This window comes from Puntigrus tetrazona, chromosome 11 (genome assembly GCF_018831695.1).
Source record: "Puntigrus tetrazona isolate hp1 chromosome 11, ASM1883169v1, whole genome shotgun sequence".
In the NCBI taxonomy this organism is placed as follows: domain Eukaryota; kingdom Metazoa; phylum Chordata; class Actinopteri; order Cypriniformes; family Cyprinidae; genus Puntigrus; species Puntigrus tetrazona.
The window spans coordinates 19,796,535-19,822,043 of record NC_056709.1 but is presented as its reverse complement, the minus strand read 5'-3'; the positions used below and the strand labels follow the sequence as shown (position 1 = coordinate 19,822,043).

The window sequence follows — 25,509 nt, the reverse complement described above, 5'->3', positions numbered from 1 at the left end:
ATCTTGTGCATGAAATCCTCCTTGTCACCTTGCCTCAGTCCAGTAACAAATGGCAACGCTTTCATTGGCTCCTCAATGAAATGAGGCTATCACATCCATGTTTGGTTTAGCTGTGGGGGCGGGTGCGAGGGCCGATGATATTACTGTAACTGGACTCCAAATTGACTGCCTCAATGACTACATTGAGAGATTAATCACAGTCCTGTCAAACACTGAAATAGTTTTACTATGTGCTCATGCGGCAGCGAACAAACAATGACAGAATGTTTTGATTACAGTACACAAATTACTGTGCTCTAATTCGTCTAGAAGAAAAAAGAAATTCATGGACTGACTAGAGTCTGAATAGCACTGTAGACCACAAAAGGTATTGACAAGCTATTGATGGAGTTACTATTATTAGAACTTCAATATACACCTTTAGCAGGCCATGAAATACAAGTACAACACCAAGGAGATATCACCCAAAAGGTACAATGCACTGTCTTGACTTTTCTCCAGAGGCCTGGCTCTGATGTGACATGTGGGGTGAATATCCTGAGTAATCATCTGACATTATAAATAATGCAATAGACAATGTGGTGCTTAAGGCAGATGTGTCTCTCTGCAGAGACATCACAGAGTCAAGAATTTGGGAAGAATTATGCTCTACAACAAGATGATACGTGAACGTTTTGGGGAAAATATGCATCCATTTTCACAAAATCAACTTACAGAGTCTAAGATCTGAACAAAGCCATTCCAATCTCAGAAATCACTGAGATCTTGGGACAAGATGATTAAATCCAGCCTAATGTATATGGGGCTGTTTACGCTTAGTCACTCCGAGAGTTTTCCTGATCTGATATATAAATATAGTGGAATCAACACTGGAAAGATAAGTTAGTTTTACTACTTTTAATGCAGGTGACAGTATGAAGCATCTGCGACTTGTCAGTTTCAATTGCGGCAGTTTACGTGGCGGCTTCCTGAAGTGATACCCAGCTACTCACCCGCGGCAATGCGTGTTGCATTAGCACTATATCCGACTATAACATATAGTCTATAATTCGATCACACACGTTTATTATTTTTACATTTTGGGATGAGAGAAATATAAATATATAATAACAATAACCAGATGAATTTACACTTGTCCAGTTTTGTCTGGAATGCGCCCCAGACCACCAAACATAGTAGTTTGAGTAGGTTTGAAAGCATTTTGAAGGATATTTACAACTGTTTTTTTTTCATGATTGGACAGCTATCCAATAAAGAGATAACACATTAAGAGACCATGTGTAATCATGTCTAAAAACAAGTAAATGTGTAAATAAACTGACTATTTGAACTGAGCAATAAGAGAACAGACAAAATTAGAGAATATCTCTCTTCTCAAGCAAACAAGAGAGTATAAGAGCAAGCACAAGAGAAATCCACCTCTGTGAAACGCTCCGTGTAAATCCTCATCTGATTTCTCTATCCATCTCTCAGAAACTCTCATACTAAATCAAATAAGCATTAATTATACATCTTATGCCTAAATACCCCACATGCAGCCTCCTCACCATGCGCTAATACTACCACTATGACTTTTTAAAGAGCGCAGGGCCTCAGAAGGGTTCGGTGCTCCATTGATGTTGTGGGAGCACTGCAGAAGGTTCGAGACGGGCTGTTTTCTGAAAAACTGCACTCATACTGACAGTTAAGCTCTTGAGGGGAAGCGCTTTCTTGTTTTTGGCCTGAGTGACGGACAGCTGAAGTTAATGTACTGCACACAGATCAACACGCCTGACATGTGCTTCTTTAATATAGAGCTGGACATTTCTACTAACAAATGATACACTGCAAACTCAGAAGGCAGCGTGGCATACAATGACACAGCTTATTTCCCTTTTCAAAAGAAAATTGATTTTACTAGAAATCTAGATACCAGTTCAAATTAACGGTGAGTGTTCAACGATGAAAGCTTCCTAAATGGATCCTCATTGTGTCAGAACTGCGAAGTTCTAGTGATGCATCAGTCACCAAAGATCATTTATTAATTTTTGCTTGGAAAACTCTGTATGAAGAAATACACGCAATAATTATATGTTTTGCTACAGCTAAACAGGCCAAACTGGGTGCTTAAAAAGTTATGCAAAGTGCTAATTTATTAAAAACCCTCATTCAGGTGAGACAGTTTCCATGTTGTCGCTAATATTCACCCCATCTGATGGCAAGAAGGGACAAATTGGCATCTCGGTGCGCTAATCGCGCTGAGAGCCTTTGGCGGCAGATGGTTTGGCAAACCTACAGAGGCTAAGACATGGCGTCAAGCTGTGTGAAAGCACTCACAGCAATATTTTCATTAGTGTTCAAGAGTCTTATCTTTAGGTGAACGCACAAAGGACTGAACTCTGGCCAGGACGAGGACATCACAAGGCACCAGCTGTGGGTGTGGCAGAGCGGCACAGAAAACAAGGAACCACCTTCACCTTTACTATTAAACCTTGGCAACTAACCCAGAACTGTTTGTGTTATACACATGAATCAATGGGGATGCAAGAAATACTTGCTGATCCTAAAATATAGAAAATAGATGGTTTATAACAGGGGTCACCAAATTCGGTCCTGAAGGACCGGTGTCCCTGCAGAATTTAGCTCCAACCCTAATCAAACACACAGGGAGCAGCTAATCAAGGTCTTGCTAGGTCTCTAACTTTTTCTTGACGTAAAATGGGTCTAGCTTCTGGTCTCATCCGCATCCAGCTATTTTTAGCTATACAAAACAATTAGTTTTGCTGCTTGATATTGAAAATTGGTGTGCCTTAGTGTATTATTTTAATGTATTATCTTAATTGTGGACAAACTGGTTTGTAGTGCAAACAGTTTTACTGTTTACTGCACATCATTATTCTTCTTGTTATTGACCTATAGTGTCTAACAAACTGGAAGCCTCACCCATAGGCTTACTTCCACATTTAGGAAAAGGTTGGATAACCCTCCACCTTCCAGGCAGGCGTGCAGAGGCAAGTTGGAGCTAAACTCTGCAGGACACCATCCCTCCAGGATCAAGTCTGATGACTTCTGATTTATAATATTTGCATCCTTGTATAGTTTGTATTTGTTCTGTTTTCTTTAATAAATGTAATTTATCACTGTGATGGCATTATAAATATATATAATTTTTTTTTAATCTATTACTGGCTCTCTCTGACTCTTAATGACTCTTAGTGGACTAACACTTCCTGTTTCTGCAGTTTTTAAACGATACCAGTTCAAACAGGGCCAATTCTTTTTAAATCAAGATGGTTATTTTCCTAAATGTTTATTCGAAACTATATCATTTTTTGCAGTTTTTAATTCAAAAAGACCTCAAAGATTTGACATCCCTTTCATAGGTTTCCCACCCCCTTACTTGAAACAAGAGACAGGGACCTTTGATTTTATTTCCCAAAAATGACATATTTTTGATCACTTTACTTTGTCACAATGTCAAAATAAGACAATATTTTGTCTGTGTATTACCCAACTATACTGAAAAGCTATACCAAAAGCTGGCATAAAATGACTCGCAAAGAAAGTCACAGCATCTTGAAAAATAAAAATAGAGCAAGTCATGCGAGGCTGCACTCCTCACGTTCTCCTCCCTGTTCGCCCATACAGTGCAAGTCTCCTTAAAATATACATAAACATATTCATTTTTAGCCTGTGACACAAGACGAACATTTTAGCGTGACCTAGAAAAAGCTGTCAAACTGCACTTTTTCCAAACCTCTGTAATTCTCACCTTGTCTCCAACATTTCACAGTTTTTTTTCCCCCTCTGCACACAGTAACTGCCCTCAGACTAATCCCTTAAGATACTCAAAACTCTCTCGCTTGCTCTGTGACTCTCTTCCTCTCACTTTGCTACACTCTTTCACTATTTGTCAAGTCACCAAAGCTCTCTTCCTAATCCCCTGCCACAGCATCTGAGCGGCATTACGCTCATATCACGCCTAGAGGAAAACACACCAAAGATTACAGACCAGTTTCACATATAATTCCCTAAGGGGCCGTACATGACAAACTTTGGCATGACAATCATAAACCCAGACCACCATGACAGTCCCTTCCTGATTTTTATATGGTTGGTTCTACAACCCTACATCTCATAATCCCCTACAAGAGACCCTAGACTCTGCCCTTGGCTGTTACAATCTTGAAGAAAAAGGTCCTTGAGAAATTGCAAATCAATTTCCTCTCTATTACATCAAGGGCTCTTGTCTCTTCTCACAGTTGATGTTAACATACAGCTATAGATAGCAAAATGACTTTTATACTCAAACATGACAAAGAAAAGCCACCTTGAATCACATATAATAATAGCCCTTTCTATCTTTCCTTCGGAAAACGTGCCTGAAACAATTATTATTGTATTTGGTGCAGCTATAGTCAACAAATAATACCTTACACCTACACTCTTACAAGTAAAGGTTTATTGGCAATGGTTTATTTTAAAACAGCTCACTCTCAAATGAAAATGTGCAGAAAATCTAGTCATCTTCAGGCCATCCAACATGCAGATCATTTGTTTCTTCATCAAAACAGATCAAAACCTGCTCTTGTTTCATCAAATCCTGCTCAGTGAATCCTCTGCAGTGAATAGGTGCCGTCAGAATGATAATAATCCACAAAACAGTTTCTTACAAACATGCAGCACTTCACAAATCCAGGACAGCACAGATCAAAAATGGTTCTAAGGTGTCAGATTTTAAGTTAAGAGAACAGCAGGTAACTTTGGATTATGCACAAATTGTTAAAAGAAAAATCATAATTATGTATTACTTACTTTTCTTTCACAAGACGTTAATTGATATCAGCTGTTTCATTCTGACGGCACCCATTCACAACAGAGGATCCACACATTTTTTCCAGATCTGTTCCAATAAAGAAACAAACTCTTCTACATCTCGGATGGCCTAACAGCGAGCAAAAAATGTGTGAAATATATCTTTAAACTTCATGGAAACTTTCCAGCGCACAAAAGGAAACAGCATGTATGAAGAGAACCATGATCAGAATTATTTTATTCTTTTTCAAGAAATGTTTCTCAGGTTTTTTGGGGGACCCAAAAAGGTTCTTCTCTCTCATCACTGCAAAAACAGGCCCTTTGTAAGCTTTATTTTTTAAAAGCGTATAGTTAGACTTGATTAAATCAACTTGACACGATTTTTTGTCTAGGAACACAGGAGCACGGTACTTCTAACTTAATTGCACTTGTAAAGCTGTCTGGGTAAAAGACCTTAATGTGAAAGTGTTGTTAGAGATCATTTGAGAATATTGTCCTTTTCTCCGGCACTTCTGTACAGTCAGCTGTGCGCTACAAGCTCGAGTGCACAAATGACTTCAGACATAAGCCGGCCACACGCTTCGGGGTGCTCCATTTTAATTTAATTACATGCACAAAAAAAAAAAAAGAACAAAATCTGGGTGATTTTGCAGCAGAACAAAAATGTGAAGGGGTGGATCCAAATTTAATTTCCTTTCAATCAGCTGCAATAGAAACCCTGAGACAGCTGACCCAAAAGATTTCCAGTCCCAAATGCCTTACATACTATAATGTCGAGGTGGTCCGCTTTGAAAAGAAGAAACTAAGCAAACAATATCTCCAAAAATTAAAAAAAATACATAGATGAATTTATGCACGCTTGACAGTGCTGTGAAATTTCAGCAAATATCAATCAATTTAGCTAAAGAGTGTCATTTTGTCCAAAACAGAGTGAAATGTTTGCATGTGTGAGGTTAAACCAACAAATCGCCCGCAGCTGCTGGGGAGGGTCCGGCGGCTCAGAGGTGTCATGCTGGAGATTACGGCAGCTGCCAAAAGCCACGTGATGCTGTTTTCACACCTGTGCTGGCACGGTACCAGTCCGCAATGGTGTGAGGATACTTTAGTTTTAGAAAACAAAGCCAGTGCTGTTTCTTGTTCCATATAATAAACAAACATAAACCAAAATTGTCAATTTGATGAAACATAATTATCAGTGTGAGAGAAGCAGCAGTGGTATTTTCTGCATCGTGTTATCACTATAATATTGGCCCAGCTGCCTAAAATTAAACCGTCTGCTGGATCGCACTGTTCTCTGAGGGGAGAGTGTAAATTTTCAGAGACTCTGCAAAACTGAGACATCCTCCAATGAGGCGGTGATGAGAAAATAGCATTTATTGATCAGGCTCATCTATCACTGAGAGCTGGGGAATGCTGAGTCGCTGAATGAAGAGCGGTTGTGTTGTCAGTACAGCTAATGATGATGATCTGGGGTCTCTTATTATAAAAGTATTAATATTTGTAAGGATTAAGATGCTGTACAAAATCTTTCCTGGGGTGGTACTCATTTAAAAGGTACCAATGTGTACCATTTAATACGTTCGCTTTAGTTAATAATTTGTACTACATACTTTTCCAGGTTGTGTACAGTATACCAAACCTTACAGCCACTAATGCATTACCTGACATATTTGTTCATATTTCACTGACAGTTTAATTTATTTGGAGCCATTAGAATAAAATAAACAAGTTTTAAAAACGTTACTGTGTTAAAACATATAATAGCACACTTTACCGTGTTAAACACATAACTGCACCATTATTAGCTAAAATTATTGCAATTATTTTTAGCTAAAAATGTATTTAAAATATTTTTTGTGTGTATGCTTGAATTTTCTTTTTCGTATGCTATCCTCATTAAAAAAAATATATCTTTCTTAATATCTGTTCAAATTTAATTTGCAGCAGCAATTAACAACAATGTAGAACACTTTTGTTTATAATGGTAATATATATTTCTTTTGGACAAAAAAAAAAAAATAATAAAATAAAACAAAAACGATTACCAAACCTTTAAACTTTAGTGCATATTATACTTTATTTTCCAATTTTAAATTTTTTGGGTTTTCGTAATTAACGCATTATTTAACCACATTTACTGTATTTTCCTACTTGCGTTAAATATTTTATTGGATGTTAGTTTAGTAGGCTGGTTGATTAAACCATCAAATCTCATGGAAAGAGCTCTGAATGGCACCATCATTATGACAATTTTAATCCAATTTTAAAAATAAAAATGCTGAATAGCTGGTCTCAACTCTCCCGGGCAGGGCTTGACAGAGTATTCTCGTGTTTCAGACACACACTGATGCAGAATCCACCCCGCCACAGATCACACGCAGTGCTGTGGTGATCAGACGGATCCCTTTTGCTATTTAGCACTGCTCATCATTCGAGGACTTCTTGGAACAACCGCACGGTTTGGTGGACAAATAAAACAATCCCACACTTGACCTCCATTCTACATGAGCGAGCAGATGACTCAGGACTTAACTGCTCAACTCAAGAACCATCTCCACATGCCAGTTCCTCTGAACATCACACAGATAAACAGGGTACAGAGCTCCTCCCTACAGCAGACAGAGACAGTCTGGCATTTCTCCCCGCTCAGTGCATGGCATTCGGCCAGTTCACCAGCCCTCATCTGCACTCTAGTTCTCCCTGAATGGACAAACACGTTTGACTGACAGCACTGCTGAGAAGCCAACATCCCTGATAGACTATAATTCAAGAGTGAGAAGGAGCGGAGGATGCTAACTCTGCACTGTGGTAAACCCCATGAGTGCACAGGACAAATATTTCAGACAGCTGTCCTCGCCAGTTGTCTTTAAGATGACTCTGCAGAATCAAGTCTGTATACTGTTCATGTATCATCACCATCATCGATACGGTCATCACGCTCTGCGTAAACAATGCACTCCATAACACAGCGCAGGTATATTTACAGCTAAAAGCACAGCTTTGTTTTTGCAGACCTACCGGTATTATCTGGCTGACAGCAATTGCAGACCACCAAAACAGAAGTGATCAACCATAGCAAGGTATAATTAGCTTCATACACTGTGAACAAAAAGAAAGGTGTTGTGCTCTATGACTATCAATGAAACAGTCTACTGCACCTACAGCAGTCTAGGAACCACAACACAACGCAAATAGGAAACTATTCATTGAATCATCAAGAGACTGAACTGACAGAATAATAATAATTTTCATGATTTTAAAGTCAAGAACCGAATTATTATTAGTCGTTTTACAAAAAAAAAAAAGACTTTCTATTGATCCAAAAAATATATGCAGATTACTTAAAAAAATACTATACTAAGTTTGTGGTCAGTCAAATTGTTTAATATTTCTGAAATAAAATAAAAATAAATATAAAAATATGCCAACAAAGGCTGCATTTAAAAATATTAACAACAGTAGTATGTGTATAGGATTTTATTTTAAATAAGTCATTTAAAATTCATTTATTCCTATTTCCTATTTTGCCATGATCCTTCAGAAATTATTCTCTGCCGTATTTAGTGCTCAGGGAAAAAGTGCATTATCAATGTTAGAAAATTGCTGAGCTGATTAATATTGTGAAAACCATAATGCATTTATAAAAAAAAAAAAAAAAATATAATAAAATATATATATATATATATATATATATATATATATATATATATATATATATATATATATATATATATATATATATATTTATTTGATTTTTTTTATTTTAAATCTGCATCTTTAATCTATATTTTTTTAAATAGATAGATGGATGTCCTTACTCCCAGAAATTGCATCAAGACAGCCAATAAGATTTGAGCTTGCCAGGTCAAGGAAGTGCTACCAGTCTAAGGTCTGTGGTTCTGTGTCAACTGAGGATAAGACTATGCACGCAACGAGTTAAATCAGGGTTTTTTTAAATGTAAACGTTGGCTGTAAACTAGATTAATTGGCCTCTTAGCAACAGTCTCACATGCTTCAGAGCATCAGATGAAAGGAGGCATTTTGCTTTGAACAGTCCTAGACATGCAAGCAGCAAGAGAGGAAGTCCAATTTTACTCTGGAGACAGAGCAGTGAGGCATCTCTTAACTACAAAAGCTAGACCTGGTTTCCATTTCCTGGGTTCAGTCACCTCCTTTTAAAACTAGTTTGCAGGTAACGGACTTAAAATTCTCCTACAGGCAGAGAGTTCTTAAAGATTCATATTATCCTACCTATTAACTGTCTGGATGAGCTGGGTGACATAAATGAGAAGTAAGCTGCTTTTACATAATTTGTGTGGTAGATAAAATTGATGGCAGGGAAACAGGGGGAAGGATGAAGGCGGGATACTGAATCGATAAATATCACTCGTGTCCTTGGCGAATGACCAAAATGAGCAACATGATACAGAAGAAGAGAAACTAGAGAGAACCCTCTGCGGTTATGGTTATATTTTTTGAACCAAAGATTAACCTGCCACTCAACATACACAGCGCATATGCCTCACTATAAAAAAAAAAAAAAAAAGTAAATCATTTTGATATGCATTTTGCAAAATTGCAAAAGTCTTTTCTTTAAATTGTAACCTTGGTGCCATTATTTGACTGGGATGCAAGCACAATTACCACCGCTGACGTTTCTGGGACACAGGAAATTCAAGTAAATGATGAACCTTTGTGAAAACAAGCGTTTACCTGGCACCAGCAGCACCACAACACATTCCGTTATAATTGAGTGGGTCTTAGAAACTACTAAACCTAAAATAAATAATAGATCGCTGTTAGCTCTTCTGCCAAAACAGCTAATCCGGAAACATTTCTGCTGAGGACAATTGGTTTATATAACTACACGTTTGCTAAACATTTCCTCCACGTAACCTCATATTAATGGCTATTTAAGTCAGTTTTGTTATTGCTGTATCCATCTGGCTAACATTTCGCAAGATCTTGTTAAAAAAAAAAAGACAGTCGTTTTAACCACACACATTAAATTTACTCACTCGTTAGCTTTTCAAGTTGACCTACAAACTGAAAACATTTTTAAGAGTGCAACGGTCAGGTTCTGGAAGTAGAAATCCATTCATTTTAGGGAATTTGACAACACGAACTGTTAAAGGTAGACCAGCTGGTGAGCTATGAGCTTGTAACATCCATCAGCCTCCATTTCAATACATTATTTAACTACATCCCACAAGATCCTGCAAATAAATTTCCACCAATGAGCAGAGGACCCACTCGAGCGAAGCGCTGGCAATGATCACACCATTCGCAATACTGAATGGGAATATTTTTGACGCTTTTTTTGTTTCAAATCAAAGTTTGTAACAATGTGATTCACCTCGTATGTTTGGCTTGTAATAATAATAAACAAAAATGAAAAAACACTTCCATAACCAAGACAGACAGACACCGTTGCACTCAATGGGGTGGCAAAACAAAAAACGGTAACCTCCTTCCAGCCCAATTTCCTGTTTTCCCAGGAAATACATCAAATAAACATAGACACATAAAGAGTGTGAACACTTCCCATGCAATATCGTGCCTTTTAAGGGTCTTTGAAAAAGTTAATTGCCTGAAAATAACTTTTTTCTTTGAAAAATACCAGTCACAGTTCTACTTTCAGACTTAAGCTGTTATTAAAAGGTGCGTTAAATTAGATTCTAGCACTGTTTCTTGTAGTTCTAATTGTTTTTAAAGGTTTTACAGGGACAAGGTCATCATAAACCATTATGGCCGCAGCAAGTCATGACGCAACATCCAGGTGTACCTGTGTCAGGTATGCGAGTTTACCTGCGGCAGCGCGGAGTTGAGCTGTCTCTGAAGCACATCTCTCTCGTGAAGCACATCCTGGAGTTTTGTCTGCGACTGGATGAGGGTCTCCTGTGTCTCCCGTAAAGACTCCAGCAGCTTATCTCTCTCATCCAACATATTCACCATCAGCTGTTCAAAATTAGATTCGGCATCCGTGCCGTTCTGAGAGCCTCTCTGGGAACTCACCGAGTCCCCCTCATTTATGGTTGGCATCACTTCACACATCATATTGCTCGGTGTTCTATGAAGTCTAAGTCAAATTAGAAACTGCTTTTGATTTTTTTTTAATTCAGGTTTGAGGTGCACTATTAATATTTAATGCCATTTATATGCACATTAAACATGTCCATGTATTTTAAAATGCACATGCATCCTCTAATTTCACTAATTGCATCTCTTTCTAGATTCTTCACACACCTTGACCTCTTTGGTCCATGACTGTCGGCCTTTTCCGCTCTGACATTATCCACCTAGTTTGACTTGGAACTCAATGCATTTCGCTGGACGCTCATTACAGCGCTCGCCACACGCATATTCCGATTTCGGCTGATTGAACCTCGGCGCCCTTCGCTTTAACATCCACCAGTTGCCATTAACCTTTAAGAAAACGGTGAAATTCGCGTCTGCCGCATCCTCCAGATCCCTCTGCCGCCACCACCACCACCATCATCATCATCATCTCCTTGCACGGCGAGCCGAGCGAAGCGCTCCTCCCTCTACGAGCTCATTCCCGCTTGCAACACAGCGATTCCGCTATCTCCACAAACATTCGCGCATGTTTTAAAATATGAATGCACCGACGCTTTGGTGGACGCGAAGCTCAAACGTCTCCCACGTCGGCGAAAAGCATATCCACCCGGCGTGGCTCTGTAAAGCTCTTCAAACAGCGTAAAATCGGAGTTCCTCACATCAGCACCACGCGACTACATGACTGTCATGCACGAGACGGCAGTGTGAGAAATGGTGTCACGCGCAGCGCCCTCTGGCGGCAGGCATGTTCATAGAAACCACGGACCTATCATAAACTGCCCATATATTTTTAATGAAATCGAAATTGATCTCATTATTAGACATTATTAGATTAATCTCATGAACTTTAGCAAAAAATAACAGAGGGGGCCATATTACTGCCCTGTCTGTAAATATATATATATATATATATATATATATATATATATATATATATATATATATATATATATATATATATATATATATATATATATATATATCTGTTCACAAATAAAACAAATAAAAATTATGAACAAATAAAAATGGTGGCAGCACCTTTATATATATATATAATACAAATAATATGAGAGAAATTTATCTTCAGTGTTAGAGGTTAATTTTATGTTTATCTTTTTTTTTGTAGCCTGTGTGTGTCTATGTATGCATGTATGTATATGCTTTTTTTAATTTATGAAACCCCACAAAATCCCATTAGGAATGTATTTCTATTATTCTGAAATGTTTTTCAACTTTGGTGTATTTTTAGTAATGTTTTACAGCAGCTAATATTTTTTTATGACCAGATGAAATATAAAGTAAACAAACAAGTAAATAAATAATGAAACAAAAAAGTCAGAGAAAACAGAAAAAGAAGAGAAAAAAACAACTTTTTATATATATAATCCCCAATGTTTTCGATTCTTTTATTTAAAATAAAGTTTCTCTTTTTTATCACTTTGTCGAGGTTCAGTAGCTGTTTAAATAGATTATTCGTTATCTTCATTTGCACAATTCATGGTACTTCAAGATACTTTAAACATTGAAAACGAAACAGCTGAGATGACGTTATGGTTTGTCGTAACCATTTTTTCTCTGAAGCCTGAGGTTATGTATATACATCGTCCTATTGGACAATTCGTCTCACATATGATTTCTGCGTCCAATTAGCGTCCAGTCTGGTGAGTCGTTTGCTTTCTGAGATCTCGCGAGAATGCACGCGACCGTGAACGTCAGTTCCATGATGGCTGAAGATCCCGGAGGAGCTTTCTTTAATTTCACCCTCATTTTTATCGTTTTTTCGTTACCTCTGCTGGAAAGATGGCAGGGCACACAGCCTCGATAAACGGCCATAGACCCCCGCTGTCGTTATGCCCAAGAAAGGGAACCGAAAACGGCTGAAATTTAAAGCCGATGATGTTTGCTCGGAGTCAGGTAACGATCAGTGAGGCGGGCTGATGTTATGATGCATGTTGCGTGTAATAGCCAAAGTCCATTCTCTTGATTTCTTGTGTTCCTTCATATTTTCTTACAGTAACTGTGGCTGACTATGCCAACGCCGATCCCGCCATTGTAAAGTCGGGAAGAGTTAAAAAGGCTGTTGTTAATGCAATTGAAAAAGAAGGTAAAATCTTATAAAGTGTATGAAAGCTCATTTACGCCCCATAATAACGAAAAAACGGTGGTACCTTTTAAACTTTTCGTTTCAAATTATATGAAGCCCGGAAATACACCAGATGTTAACTCCTGCAGCTCCTTAGTTTAGTTCAACTCTCAGACTCTTGCTTGTACTTTACAAACACCTTTTAATTAGCTTAATTAGCTGTTTCAGGTGTGTTTGATTAAAAATAAACTCTCCATAAGCATATCTGAACGGCCTCAATTCGGTCTGTTTAGAGAGTTATTTTAACAAGTATGTTAAGAATAACATTTCTTGAAGATATTAGATATATTAAATACAAAAAAAATGAATAAAAATATTTTTTTCTTTTTCTGTTTTAGTGAAATTACTCTGTGGACTTGAGGCATCCCAGGGTCCTGTGCAGGAAGTGCTCTCCTCTGCAGCTGGCGTGAGCGATGCAGCCCACGAGAGTAGTGATGAACTGGGCTCAGAGGAAGGGGATGAAATCAAAGGGTCCTGTAAAAAGAAAAACAAAAGGCGCAAAGGTAACTGCAGAGTGAGTTTTCTAATACATGACTGGGTTTCATAAGAGAACTGAGGAATCATGCAAACAAAACATGTTTACTGGCATGCCATTTAACCATTTATCAATATCAACGAATATGCAAAGGTGTCAAATTTAAGTGTTAACTTAATCTCAGTGGGTCCTTCAAGTAAATGTTTTATGTCGAAGGGTTCTGGCTGACTAAAATGTTTGAGAATCTCTGTACTGATGTCTTTCGATTATTATTTTTCTTGATTTTGGATAACTCCTGTCATTATGAATGCCAGAAAACAGCGAGAGCATAGATGGAGAGGAGTATCCCGTTGATATTTGGCTTCTGCTAGCTGCATACATTCGGCCGGAAGATGTCTGCAGGTTCTCCTTGATTTGCAGGAATGCTTGGATTGCCACATGCACAGCGGCATTTTGGACACGGCTCTACAAAAGGTAGGCAGCAAATATGTGGTATTAAAAAATTGTTGTTGTTATTTTTTTCCCCATTAAGAGTATTTTATATGTATAACCTTTTTTTCTTTTCCCCAGGCACTATAATCTTGATGCAGACCTCCCCGATCGCCTTCAGCCTGATTCTATTGCAAAGATGCGTTGTCTTCGTGCACGCGTTATTCGCTCGCTTTTTCACTTATATGAGCCCTTTAGCTCGCGAGTCTCCAAAAGCCCTCCTCTCCCTGAATCTACACCTACCACACTCCTCAATTCCAAGGTTTGTAGATGTACTCTATTATTGAAATGCTTAATGTGAAAATTTTTGTTGATGCCTTTCTTGTCCCCCACAGTGTTTGCTGTTTTGGGTCAACAAAGTGTCTGGAAGTAGGCCGGAGCCTATGTGGGAGTTCAACTTCAAGTTAGTGAAACTGGTATGTTCACTACATTGTCATAAAAAGTAGATTATGAGATTCAGTTGTTTTAATTATGTCAGATTCTCCTTTATTTTTTAGCCAACCAAGGGCAAAAATGGATGTGGTTTGAGTCTTCAGCTGCCCAAGCAGTATAAAGATGTTCACACTAATCCGGACTCGGACTGTTATCTGCTGCGAGTCACTACCCTTAATTTCATTTTCACTTCTGTTGTGATGGGCATGACGTTAACTTTGGTGAGTCTTGAGAGAATCCGTTTCATATAATATTTTTACATTGTTGAATTACAGGAGGTTGGCGTGTTGTCCTGCTGCTGGATTTCTAATTATCAGATTCTTAAAGAATACACTGTTTGATTTTGCCCAAATTTTATCCTGATTTGACAGAATTTGCCAAAAATTAGTCTGCAGTTTTTATTTGCTTGTGAGATTTCACAAATCACATTATATAACGGGCATGGGCTCACCTTCTCATTTATTTTATTTTTAATCTTAAGTTTTTGATTACAGTTAAAGGATTAAATAAGTTTGATATTTATTTAATTTTTTCATTTGTTTGTTTTTTTACATAATTTGATCCTATGTTGTTTAGTGTGTGAAACCCAGCTTTTTACGTATTTGACAATCTCTGAAGTCGTAGGGTGTATTTCAGATTTTACTTAAGTGTTGCTTTGTGCTGGCTGTCACTTCATTTGTAATGATACGTTTATAGCCTCAGAAACATGTTTTTTTTTTTGCTTTTAATTACTGTGCAAATTGCAAGTCATGCTGATGTCATACATTTTACAGTGAATCATTCTCTCCTCTTTTAGTTCACCATTAATGTGAGCACAGACATGAGGCATCACCGAGTGCGCCTGGATTTCCAGGATTCACCAGTCATTAGAGGGAAGAAGCTTAGGGGTGAACAAGGGGTGCAGGTGGTGTTGGACCCTGTCCACAGCGTGCGCCTCATGGACTGGTGGCACCCTCAGTACCCCACATCCTCATATAATTAGTCCGGACTACAATCTTCTCAGTTCCAAAAACGTTGCAGAAGACAGTTCAGGGCCGTTTCAACCAACCTTAAAAGCCTGGCAGTTTTTTTTTTTGTTTGTTTTTTTTTTCTCTTCCTGCTGATTTTTTTCGGTGCTTTTTATAGTATGCTGATCTGTAGTCCAAACTCAAGGTGTCATGACGGTGTATGTGGCTATTGACTTTAATAGTCTGGGTACCTGAAATATTTAATTTGATACCAATAAAACAAAGTGGCTGCATGTTAGAAGTCAATATGTCTTGATGCCATTGTCCACCTATTTTTCTTTTCTCTTTTCCTGAATGATTAAATTCCTAATTCCCAACTATTTGACTCTCTCTAAAAACAGCCTCTGCTTGCTGCCCTCTATTTTTTATTTATTTATTTTTTAACAAAAGTCTTTTCAAATGAAGTATGGCATCTGCCCCAGTACATGGTATACTCTTTTTGGCCCTTGAGTGTGGTTTACAAAAATCAACATTGAGTTGTAACACTTGCATAGTAGGGTTTGCATGACACTAATCTTGAATCATGTTAAAAGTTGTTAATTTATTTTTTATATCATTCTCAAGATTCACTGTAGATTTCTTACTCTATCAGCAAATTCATAAATTGGCATACGGGATGACCATTCAATAAAACAAATAATCCATTAAGGCTCGTCAGCTCTAGAGAGGTGTAGTGTAACCTATTCTGAAAACATTTTAGCTTGGTGTTAGGTTTAGGGACAAAGCTAAGATTTTATGCATTCAGTGCTTTCTGTGGAGGCCATTGAGTTCAGCTTTGCTGCTCTGCATGTTTGCCTAGTTAAATTGCGTCTAATGATGGAATTGGTGAGGAAGTTTCTAGGTGTTGTAGATATTAAAGTGTCTTTGGTTAAGAGAATGTTATTGTTTGTGATCGAGAAGTTAATAAATCCTATAGATAAAATCCAAAGTAAACATTTGTTTCCTCATTTACAATCAAATCCAGAGGTTGTGCTTTTGTGAAGTAAGTTCTATGCTTCGTTTTAATTTGAAGCTTGCATTTTGTTTTAGACTGGAAAATGAAGGCACTTATGTTTCGCTATATTAAAAAAAAAAAATACACACCACAATCAATGTGTGTTTTGTGGTTCTGTCCTGTATGGGAAAGAATAAGATCAATACTGACACCCTGTGGGCCGATCTGAAAAAACAACTCGCCCAACTACTGAAAATCTGCAAATGCAATTATTATTATTATTTTTAACGTAGATGTAGATTGTTCTTGGTTGTAATGCTAATATTTAAAAAAAAAAAAAAAAAAACATTTATTTGTATGATTATGTGTCTAATAGAATGAAGAACAGCTGTGCATAAAAGGAATGTTTAACCACAATCAGTGTTCTGTGCAGTTATTGAGATAATATTCTAACCATGGACCACAAATACATTTTTCAGATTTTCAAATAGTTGTGTATCGGCCAAATATTGTTCTATTTGAACAAACCGCACATTAATATATACATCTCAGTAAAAATTAATTATTTGTATGTATTTTTTTTTCTTCTACGTTTTTGCAATGTCACACCACATGACACGGCGCAGTTTTTGTCAACTGCTCATTTATTTCTTTAACGTTTACATGCAGCTGAACTACATTTCCCATAATGCCCCGCGAGCGCAGCGATTGGTGGCTTCGGCTGTCACAAGTGCCTACAGGTGACTGGCGTACAGCGCTGTCACATCACACAGCGCAGACAGAAAACAAATAGCACATCACACAGGGGAGTGAGTTCTGTTAAAATTATCGAGAAGTTGTAAACGGTGCTGTTTTGCAGTTTCGCTTCCATACGACTATAGAGGGAACTGATACCAGGTTGATTTTAAGACTGCACAGTTGCAGCTCCTTTCCAAAAACTACGTCCCAACTTTGTACTTTCTGACCTTCAGCGGGTAAGTGATACAGCCCGTTGCGCTCCAGTCTTGTGTCTAAATAAGTCTGTCTCTGCTTAAGTTGCATTCATTTCCAGCTTATTCCATAGCGACAGTATTTACATACAAAGTGTACGTGTTAACAGAAAACAGAACCCCGTTTGGTGCGTATGCTTTTCCTTTTCTGAAAGTCATTTAATTTGGTAAGTCACTCAAAACTGTATAATGATAAACTCGGTTATGTTTGAAATCGCTATGCATTCTCAAGTTCAGCTGGCTTTGTTATTACATATTATATATTTTTTTGCCGTTCACGAGGTCAGGTTATCTTTATTTCGCGCTCGTTCTAGTTGAATGTGCTTTTATTGTTGGAGCACAGCCATGTACTGCTGTTTTACTGATACCCGATATGCATAAACTCTAAATATGTATAAACAGCGTTAGCGATACGTCTTATGTAATGCGAACGGCGCAACGCAAACCCTCCCATATGTGCCCCCTATAAAACGTGTTGGCCGTTTAACACAAAATGTACAAATATAGCGCGCAAGATATTTAAAGGCAGCGCAAGTAATGCATGTGAATATATTTCCTACTCTGACAGCTTGACAATTTCAATATGGCCATGTATACAGATCGGCGTTAGAGAGAACATTAAGCCTGTGCTAAAAAAATATTAATAAACAGCACATAGTAGATATTTAAAAATACGTTAACATAATTATTGCTGCGTAGTGATCGAGAAGTTGATTATTGCGCATAATTCTGTCACTTTAAACTCGACCCCATTGCTCTTACGATGATCTTAGAGAGGGGTGACAGCTAGTTAGCGTTGGTTTAGTTTATTCAAGTATCAGATAACCCCGTGACAATAAAAACCGGTACATGGTTACAGTATAATCCCGTATTCAGATTTAGTCGAGCGAAGAATTGAACAATGTATAGATGTGTTTGGCTCAGTGAAACCGATCGTATCGAGCTAACCCCTTGTTTGTCGTTGCTTGTCTTTCCCTTCTGCCATCCAAGTACACAAAGCCTGACAGGAAAATGAAAACGATTTAATTAATGAGTTTGTGCTGTCAATTGATTAATCGCCATTAATCACATCCAAAGTTTTTGTATACATAATACTATGTGTGTGTACTCTGTATAGTTAATATAGTATATGTATATATAAATAGGCCTATGCACACATGCAGTATGTTTAGAAAATGTTTACACGCACACATGTTAATCACACACACACACACATATATGTATATATATATATATATATATATGTGTGTGTGTGTATGTACAAATTTTGGATGTGATTAATCTTAATTAATCGTTTGACAGCACTAAGGCAATTAGTTTAGATCTTTCAGCTGAATCTTTTCTGAAATGCCCGTGTTATGGAAATTAAGCACGTAAGTATGGCTGCAGTAAACTTTTGAGCAGGGTTCCATACAATGGCTTTGTTTGTTGTTGACTTTCACAGAAGTGGAAATTTCTGCATTGTGCTTTGTGTTTTTCATTGAATTGGAACGAGCCTGTCCACATGTCGTCTCCGCCGCTTCTTACACAGTTCAGCTGAATCATCCGTAAGAAACGATTTTCAGACTTGCCAGAAAATCAAGTTCACCCACAGGTTATATCAGAAAGCAGCAGAGAGCTGGAGGTTTTATCTCTCCTCTCCGATGGCAAGAGATAAACGCACGGTCCTATCGCAGGTGTGGCACCCCAGCTTAGTCCATCACACGCGTCGACACGTTTGACCGGTGTGTAATCCAGTCAAAGTCAGGGTATTAGGAGGCAGTTATGTGTTTGTTTTCATGCAATAGTGACTTGAATCAGATATAAACAGAAAGGAAGACAGTATGACTGATAAAAGGTAACTCCAGAACACTCACCTCTCCCATACACCCATGGACACATAAACACCCAGCAGCGAAGACAACGGTAAACACATTTGTTGCTGCGCATTGGTGTTTGGGTTGGCTTGCTGTTGCTTTGTTTCCATTACACTGCCTTTGACTCGAGCGGTTTAGTTGAACATAAACTACACTTGTGTTAATTCTAGACATGACCCCGTCATCTTGACTGAGAATGAGCCGCTGCTGAAGGACTGAACAATACGTCGGTGTACACAAATGAACAGTGTTTTGAATTCCTTCCCTTTTTCACATAAAGGCTGTGACGCAACAGTTAAAAGGAAAATAAAATTGAATGTTAAGATTTGATGTGATTCGGCAGCTGTTTGGTTGAACACCCGGCACACTATTTTCAAGCGAGCCCTTAAAAAAAGGCTTTTTTTAGCAGGTTTTTGCACCAAATCATGCACCAAAAGCCTGTAATGCTTTCTTTTAAATATGAAAGCAAATTTTGTTCCTCTCTGCTTGTTTTCACAATGCTGCTCTGAGGCGATACTTGGAGCTGATGGAGCGTGGAGAGAGAGAGGGAAAGAGCAGTGGGCCATTTAATGCAACAGCTGTTCTCAACAATGACAGAGGCATTACTGACTGAAAAGAAGAATGTACGGTGGACGTGTACAAATGCAGCTTCCCGTTCTGTTTCTAAAGCTCAGTGCACAGATTCGGGCCTTGGGTTTACGTTTAGAGACCAATTTCAGGAATTGCTAATTTCGCTGGTGATCGTGAAAAATCTGCAGTCTTGGTCAGCTTATAACATGGGCAAGTTTTCTTGCTTTTTGCGTTGAATCTTGCCCTTAATGTCGTATTTTGCTTTGTTAGCACACATTACTAGCGTTTTGATGAACACTTAATCAATGCAATGTAATTGTCGTAATTGTTAGAGGCTGTGCTGTGCGCAAAAATCAAGCCCCACCCCTCACCTCCTTTTATTTTTATGAAATATTCTGCTTTTCTCAGAAATACGTCATGATATTGATATTGAAGTGAGCTTTTGGTTCTCACAGAATCTGAAGTGTGGTCACATTTAATTGACAGGATGAAAATGTGGCTTGATGGACTTCTGATGGCCGAAAAGTTTTCTTGTCAAATGATTGTGTATTATGTATTATGTCAAGTTCTGGTTTTTGCCAGTTTTGACATATTCACATGCTCTTGCTCACTCTTTATACATGATCAAAGATTTGTAACCAAACCACAAGTGGGAAAAAATCCACAGCGGACGAGGCATTAATTTTGTATAACATTACGCTTTAATATAACAAATGATCACATAGTTAGTGTTACTATTTCTTCATTTTAAAATAAAAAGTAGCAACATGTTTTTAAGAAATGTAGAAATAAGTAAAAAGTACAATATTGTGGTTTGAAATGTAGTGAAGTAAAAGTTTTCCAAAAAAACCCTACTTCCATCAATGTGCATAAACTTGAGATTTGTCCATAAGTACAGTAAAGAAGTAAAAATATTTTAAATATACAAAGTAAGAGTTATTAAAGTGAGAAATAAAAAGAGTTGTTTAGAATGAATTTCATTATTATTCACCATCATTATTTTTTCTCACATCCAGTCCTGCTGTTTTACAGTCTGCTAATATTGTGCAATTTATTAAAAATGAAAAACACACACACACCTGCTTTAAGCAATAGAGTTGGATCATGTGTGGCGGCTTTTTAACGCGTAGTTCACCCCAAAATGAACTGTTACAAGCCGGTTCGATTTTTTTTTTTCTGTCAAGCACAAAATAAGATATAGTAAAAAAACATGTCTCAGTGTTTCTTTTGTACATACAATAAAAGTGAATAGGGTCCTATGGGGTCCTTCTTTTATGTCCCACAGAGGAAAGGCAGTTATACAAGTTTGTAACGACAGGACACAATTTTAATTTCAGAGTGAACTATACCATCTATCAATAGCGGGCATAATAATTGAAATGCTAAACCAACTTCTGGACAAAATCCTCAAAAGCACCTGATTTAATCTATTATGTAATTAATGTGCAAATAACACAATAGTTCCATTCTTATTACTATCCAGTACTTCAGACACCTGTTGGTGTGCAGTCCAACCTGAAACCAGTCCAGGCAATCCTGTTCTTATGTATACAGGCATAATCCTGTTTAACTTCGGCCTCATCTTCACTGTATGCATTAGCAGGTATGCATCGTGCTTGATGGTTGCTGGCTTTGAATCTCTTTAAGTTAGTTGTTTGGTCTTCAAGAATATACAGATTAAAGGTATATTATAATGTGAATGTGGAAACAGTAAGGAGTGTAGTGTACTCAGTGTTCTGGGGAACGTGCAGGTCAGGATGAGACAGACAGTCCCGACCTTGTACCAGCCCCTTTATAAGGCTTTCAGGTGCACCAGCGCAGCTGTACCCCTGGATCTGGGGCAGTTAAAAGAGGACAAATGTATTGTTAGCTTACATAATGTCTTTACCCAGCAAACCAATCATTTCCTTTCCTTCTTCGTGTTGCTCTACAAATTTTCTAGTCAGTATCCTATCCTCCTAAAACACATATAATTAATGCTAAAGCACAAAAACATCAATGTTATTATCAAATCAATGTGGCCGGGCCGAGAAATCTGTTTAAGCATCAATGCATGAATACTCCTATGTTAGAGGCACATAATGCATATTTATTAGAGATGTAACGATTCGCGTATTGTGTATCGTACGATATTATTTTATTTCTTTTTAATATTTTATGCAACGCGTGCGCCCCATAACGAATCTGCTGACGCACATTGTCATGGTAACATCCCAGCTGAAGATAATGAGGAAATTACGTTCCTCTCTTTGATAAGTGACAACTAAATAATGTCACGCACGTGCTCTGCTCACTCCGAAGTCCCCACTAACGAGGGGATAAGGATGATCACTCGGATTGATGATTTGGAAAATGTCCATGAATTGTACGATACGCGCCACACCCCTAATATTTAGTATGTGTGTGTGTGTACTGTGTGTATTTATGCACATATAAAAACAACACACACACACATACATTATGTAAACAAAAACGTTTGTGATTAATCGATTGACAGCACTGAAATAAATACATTGGAATATTATTGAATATAATTATTTTAGTTATCTTTTGTGCGGGTATATATATATATAGAGCCTAGTCTTATTAGTCTCATATGACAGGGCTCACCCACAGTCTGTTTACTGATGGTCTGATGCATATTGAATGCAGAAATGGGAAGTGTTGGTTAATCTCAAGTTCCAGCCTGTTTTGTAAAACAAAACTGTGTTTGGGCCAATTAGTTACTAATATGTATACTTTAGGTACTAATATGCACTCTTTTCAGGGCAATATGGTACAGAGGTATGCTTTTTAAAGTGACAACATTTGTACCCTTTTTTTCCTGTGGGTAAACAAACTGCAATAATAACAAATGAAATGATATTTGTTTGTTCTCATCCCTACATTGTCAGTCACTGGTATGTGCAATGTTTATGTCAGCGTCACCCTGTAAATCTTACACATCTAAACATGGACATGGTTGCTTTCTTTACACTCTGACTAAGGTCCCAAAGCATCCTGTCTCTCTTTCTCAATGTTTCTCTCTCCAACACACATGCCAGATAGGCCAAAGGCGGGCATAGTTGCCATACCGTCGAGTGAACGCTGCTAGTTTTGAGTGGGGGAGCCAGAGAGGGAGGTAGATCCTGCGTTGTAATGCAGCATGAGTAAAGCTGACAATTGCAAACAGTGTTCTTCTTCTACCAACGCTCCTAATCTCATAACATATCTCCTAAAGAGCCCTTTGGCCACAGCTGATCTCCAAGCATTCTTGTTTAAGCCACTGCCAACAAATTAACCGTCTTGTATCCCTCACTTAGGCGTCAGTAGTAAAAAAAAAAAAAAAAATAAAAGAAGGAAAAAAAGAAAGTGTCTATGTACACTTAATGCAAATAGCCCGCCTTGTTGGTAGAGGCTATTTACACTAACTCCGCCCACCGACATCTGATTGGTGAAGATGGCGATCAGACATAGCTCTAGTGATGTAGGTGGTTCAGCGCATACCGTAGTTTTTTTATGCAACCTGGGTCCAAACCCCCTTTTTGCCACTTAGCTGTTTAATGCAAATAGCCGCTGTCAAAAACAAAAAATAAATAAATATATCTAGGTTTATTTTAGTTTAATTAAAATAATTTTTTTTAATTAAAAAATAACAACATAATTTTTTTTTTGAAGAGGCAGCATTTCAAATGTTTTTTTATCAAGATAATAAATAAATATAACTTTAATTAAAATTTAAATAATTTTAAAAATTTAAAAATATTCAGCTTTTAATTATGCTGTATGCATATCTATTAAATAATGCAAATATTAGGGGGGAAATGATTTTCAATTAATATAGTGTTCAAGCTAAACATATTGTAGAAGTATTTAAAATCCAGCATATATGAGGGATATTGTCATTTGGGTGGGAGAAATAAAGGAAATCATATGTAATGCCATGGTGTAACAACTATATATCTGTATTTACAGACATAATTACTTATATTAGGTTAAGAATTACATTTAGACAATTTTAAAGATTACTTCATCATGGCTGTGTTCATATATTATTATTATGTAATTTTTTTCTTATTTTTAAGGTTATTTTTCAATAATGCCCCTATTTTTATTGTCATATAGCGAGTTTACAAAAAAGAAAATGGTATAAAAAGACCACCAGAGGGTTAAGAAATTGAGGTGATCTCTTTTCTTTTTCTTTCTGGTGTCACTACAACAACCTCTACATTATCACAAAAACACTCTTCAACAAGCAAATGTGGAATATGTAACTTTGAGCTTCCATACATCTTAATGTCATTGCAAAATGCATGAGAAAGTTTTCAGCTTCCCCCTGATCAGAAAAGCTGATGGAAAATAATAGAAATGCCAGACCAGCTGGTTTAGACATAGTCAGGATCTAGAAATATCCTCCTTTCCATAGGCTATTGTCAGGAACACAACAGTTCCTTGGTCATAAACATGGCCTCCTACACAGGAGCTGGAGCACTGAAACAGGCCGCAGCTGTTGGGACCAATGAAATGCAGTTTTGTCTCTCTCGCTCTTTCTATGGCCCAAAATACTACTGTAAATACATTGTTGTCTGTATTTAGTTTATTAAACTCCTTCAGTGTGTGCGCACAAAGCTGGTCTTGTCTCACTTGTTGAATGTCAACATGCCGTTTAAACCACTTTGCTACACTTTGCATCTGCGTAACTCTTTCTGTTTGTGTTTATCGTTTCAAAAGCCCCCCAGCGAGGTCTTTTTAGAGGAAAGGTCACCGGTGGTTTGAGTACTTTGCAGAGGTCACAGCGCCTGAATGGAAATACATGGCTTTCATTACCCATCACGCACCTTCCAAACAATGCTACCAATTAAAAACCAAAAATTAAGGAAATGCATTTGAAAATAAATGCAGCTTCACATTAGCTTGGCAAAACAGAATCTGTAAACTTCTAAAAAATGCCCACAGACAATTTGTTGTCTCATTGTAATTTTGGTAACTTTGGTTTGCTGAACTCTGCTGAACCAATTTGTTTTGCATGCATGCTCTAAACTGATGTTAAACCTTCAGAATTACAAAGCAGTTCTTTGTTTGGTATGTCCAGCAGTGCTTTAGAATATGTTTTTCCTCAAAATTACCCACGTATTACAGACAGCCTGGAATAATCTTTCATAAACAGTGGTTCTCAACTGCTGTCATGGGCAAAAATGCAAATAATTTACATTTACCAATTTCCCTTTTGGTCAGGCGGGTAATGACACCTCTCCTCTGTTGTGAACTCATATAAAAATTGTCCGTTTTCCTATTTAAACGAATCCGTTTGCATATTACTTATATTACCGCTATTTTCAGAAGTCTCCTACAGTTACCAAGGATTTATACTAAAATAAATCATTTGGATGGTGCTCAACATTTAGTTTTTTTATTAACATTATTATTATTATTATTATTATTGTTGTTGTTGTTGAAAAGAGCTGAATATTTTTTTATTTAATTGTGGAAAATGTAATATTTTTTTTATTGTTTTTTAAAATAAAACAAGTCTAGTGCAGTACACAAATCAAGGTTTATAGAATAGAATAGAATAGTTTTAATCAGGTTAGTATTTTTGTGTCAGGAGCTATCAAAAAAATGGCTTAAGATTTTTTTTTGAACATAGCAAAGGTCTCAGCTGTTTGAATATAGCTGTTTGAGATAGTCGGATCATTCCACCAGATCTGTGAACGATCCATTTTAACACACTGCAATTTCTTTTTTGCACATAAAATGAGTTTG

General features: G+C 37.4%; 3 protein-coding genes across 15 annotated transcripts in view; 2 read left to right on the top strand and 1 right to left on the bottom strand.

Moving 5' to 3' along the window:
• The window catches only part of ppfia4 (PTPRF interacting protein alpha 4), an 85,701-nt gene extending 74,124 nt beyond the window's left edge, over positions 1–11,577 (bottom strand). For all 12 annotated transcript variants that reach the window (XM_043252138.1, XM_043252139.1, XM_043252140.1 and 9 more), the window contains exon 1: positions 10,603–11,577. In XM_043252138.1, coding sequence (XP_043108073.1) covers positions 10,603–10,851 — 249 coding nt within the window. In that variant the 5' untranslated portion in view covers positions 10,852–11,577. The remainder of the gene's footprint in view (positions 1–10,602) is intronic.
• Positions 11,578–12,575: 998 nt separating this feature from the next.
• On the top strand, positions 12,576–16,501 carry tmem183a (transmembrane protein 183A). Its single transcript, XM_043252733.1, has 8 exons — positions 12,576–12,786; positions 12,887–12,976; positions 13,354–13,518; positions 13,805–13,964; positions 14,061–14,241; positions 14,315–14,395; positions 14,477–14,632; positions 15,208–16,501. Exons 1-8 carry the CDS (start codon positions 12,723–12,725, stop codon positions 15,391–15,393), a joined length of 1,083 nt encoding a protein of 360 aa, XP_043108668.1. The 5' UTR covers positions 12,576–12,722; the 3' UTR covers positions 15,394–16,501.
• Positions 16,502–17,112: 611 nt separating this feature from the next.
• Positions 17,113–25,509, top strand: part of tfeb (transcription factor EB) — a 31,675-nt gene continuing 23,278 nt past the window's right edge. For both annotated transcript variants that reach the window (XM_043252063.1, XM_043252061.1), the window contains exon 1: positions 17,113–17,326. The gene's annotated coding sequence lies outside the window, so the exon portion shown is untranslated. The remainder of the gene's footprint in view (positions 17,327–25,509) is intronic.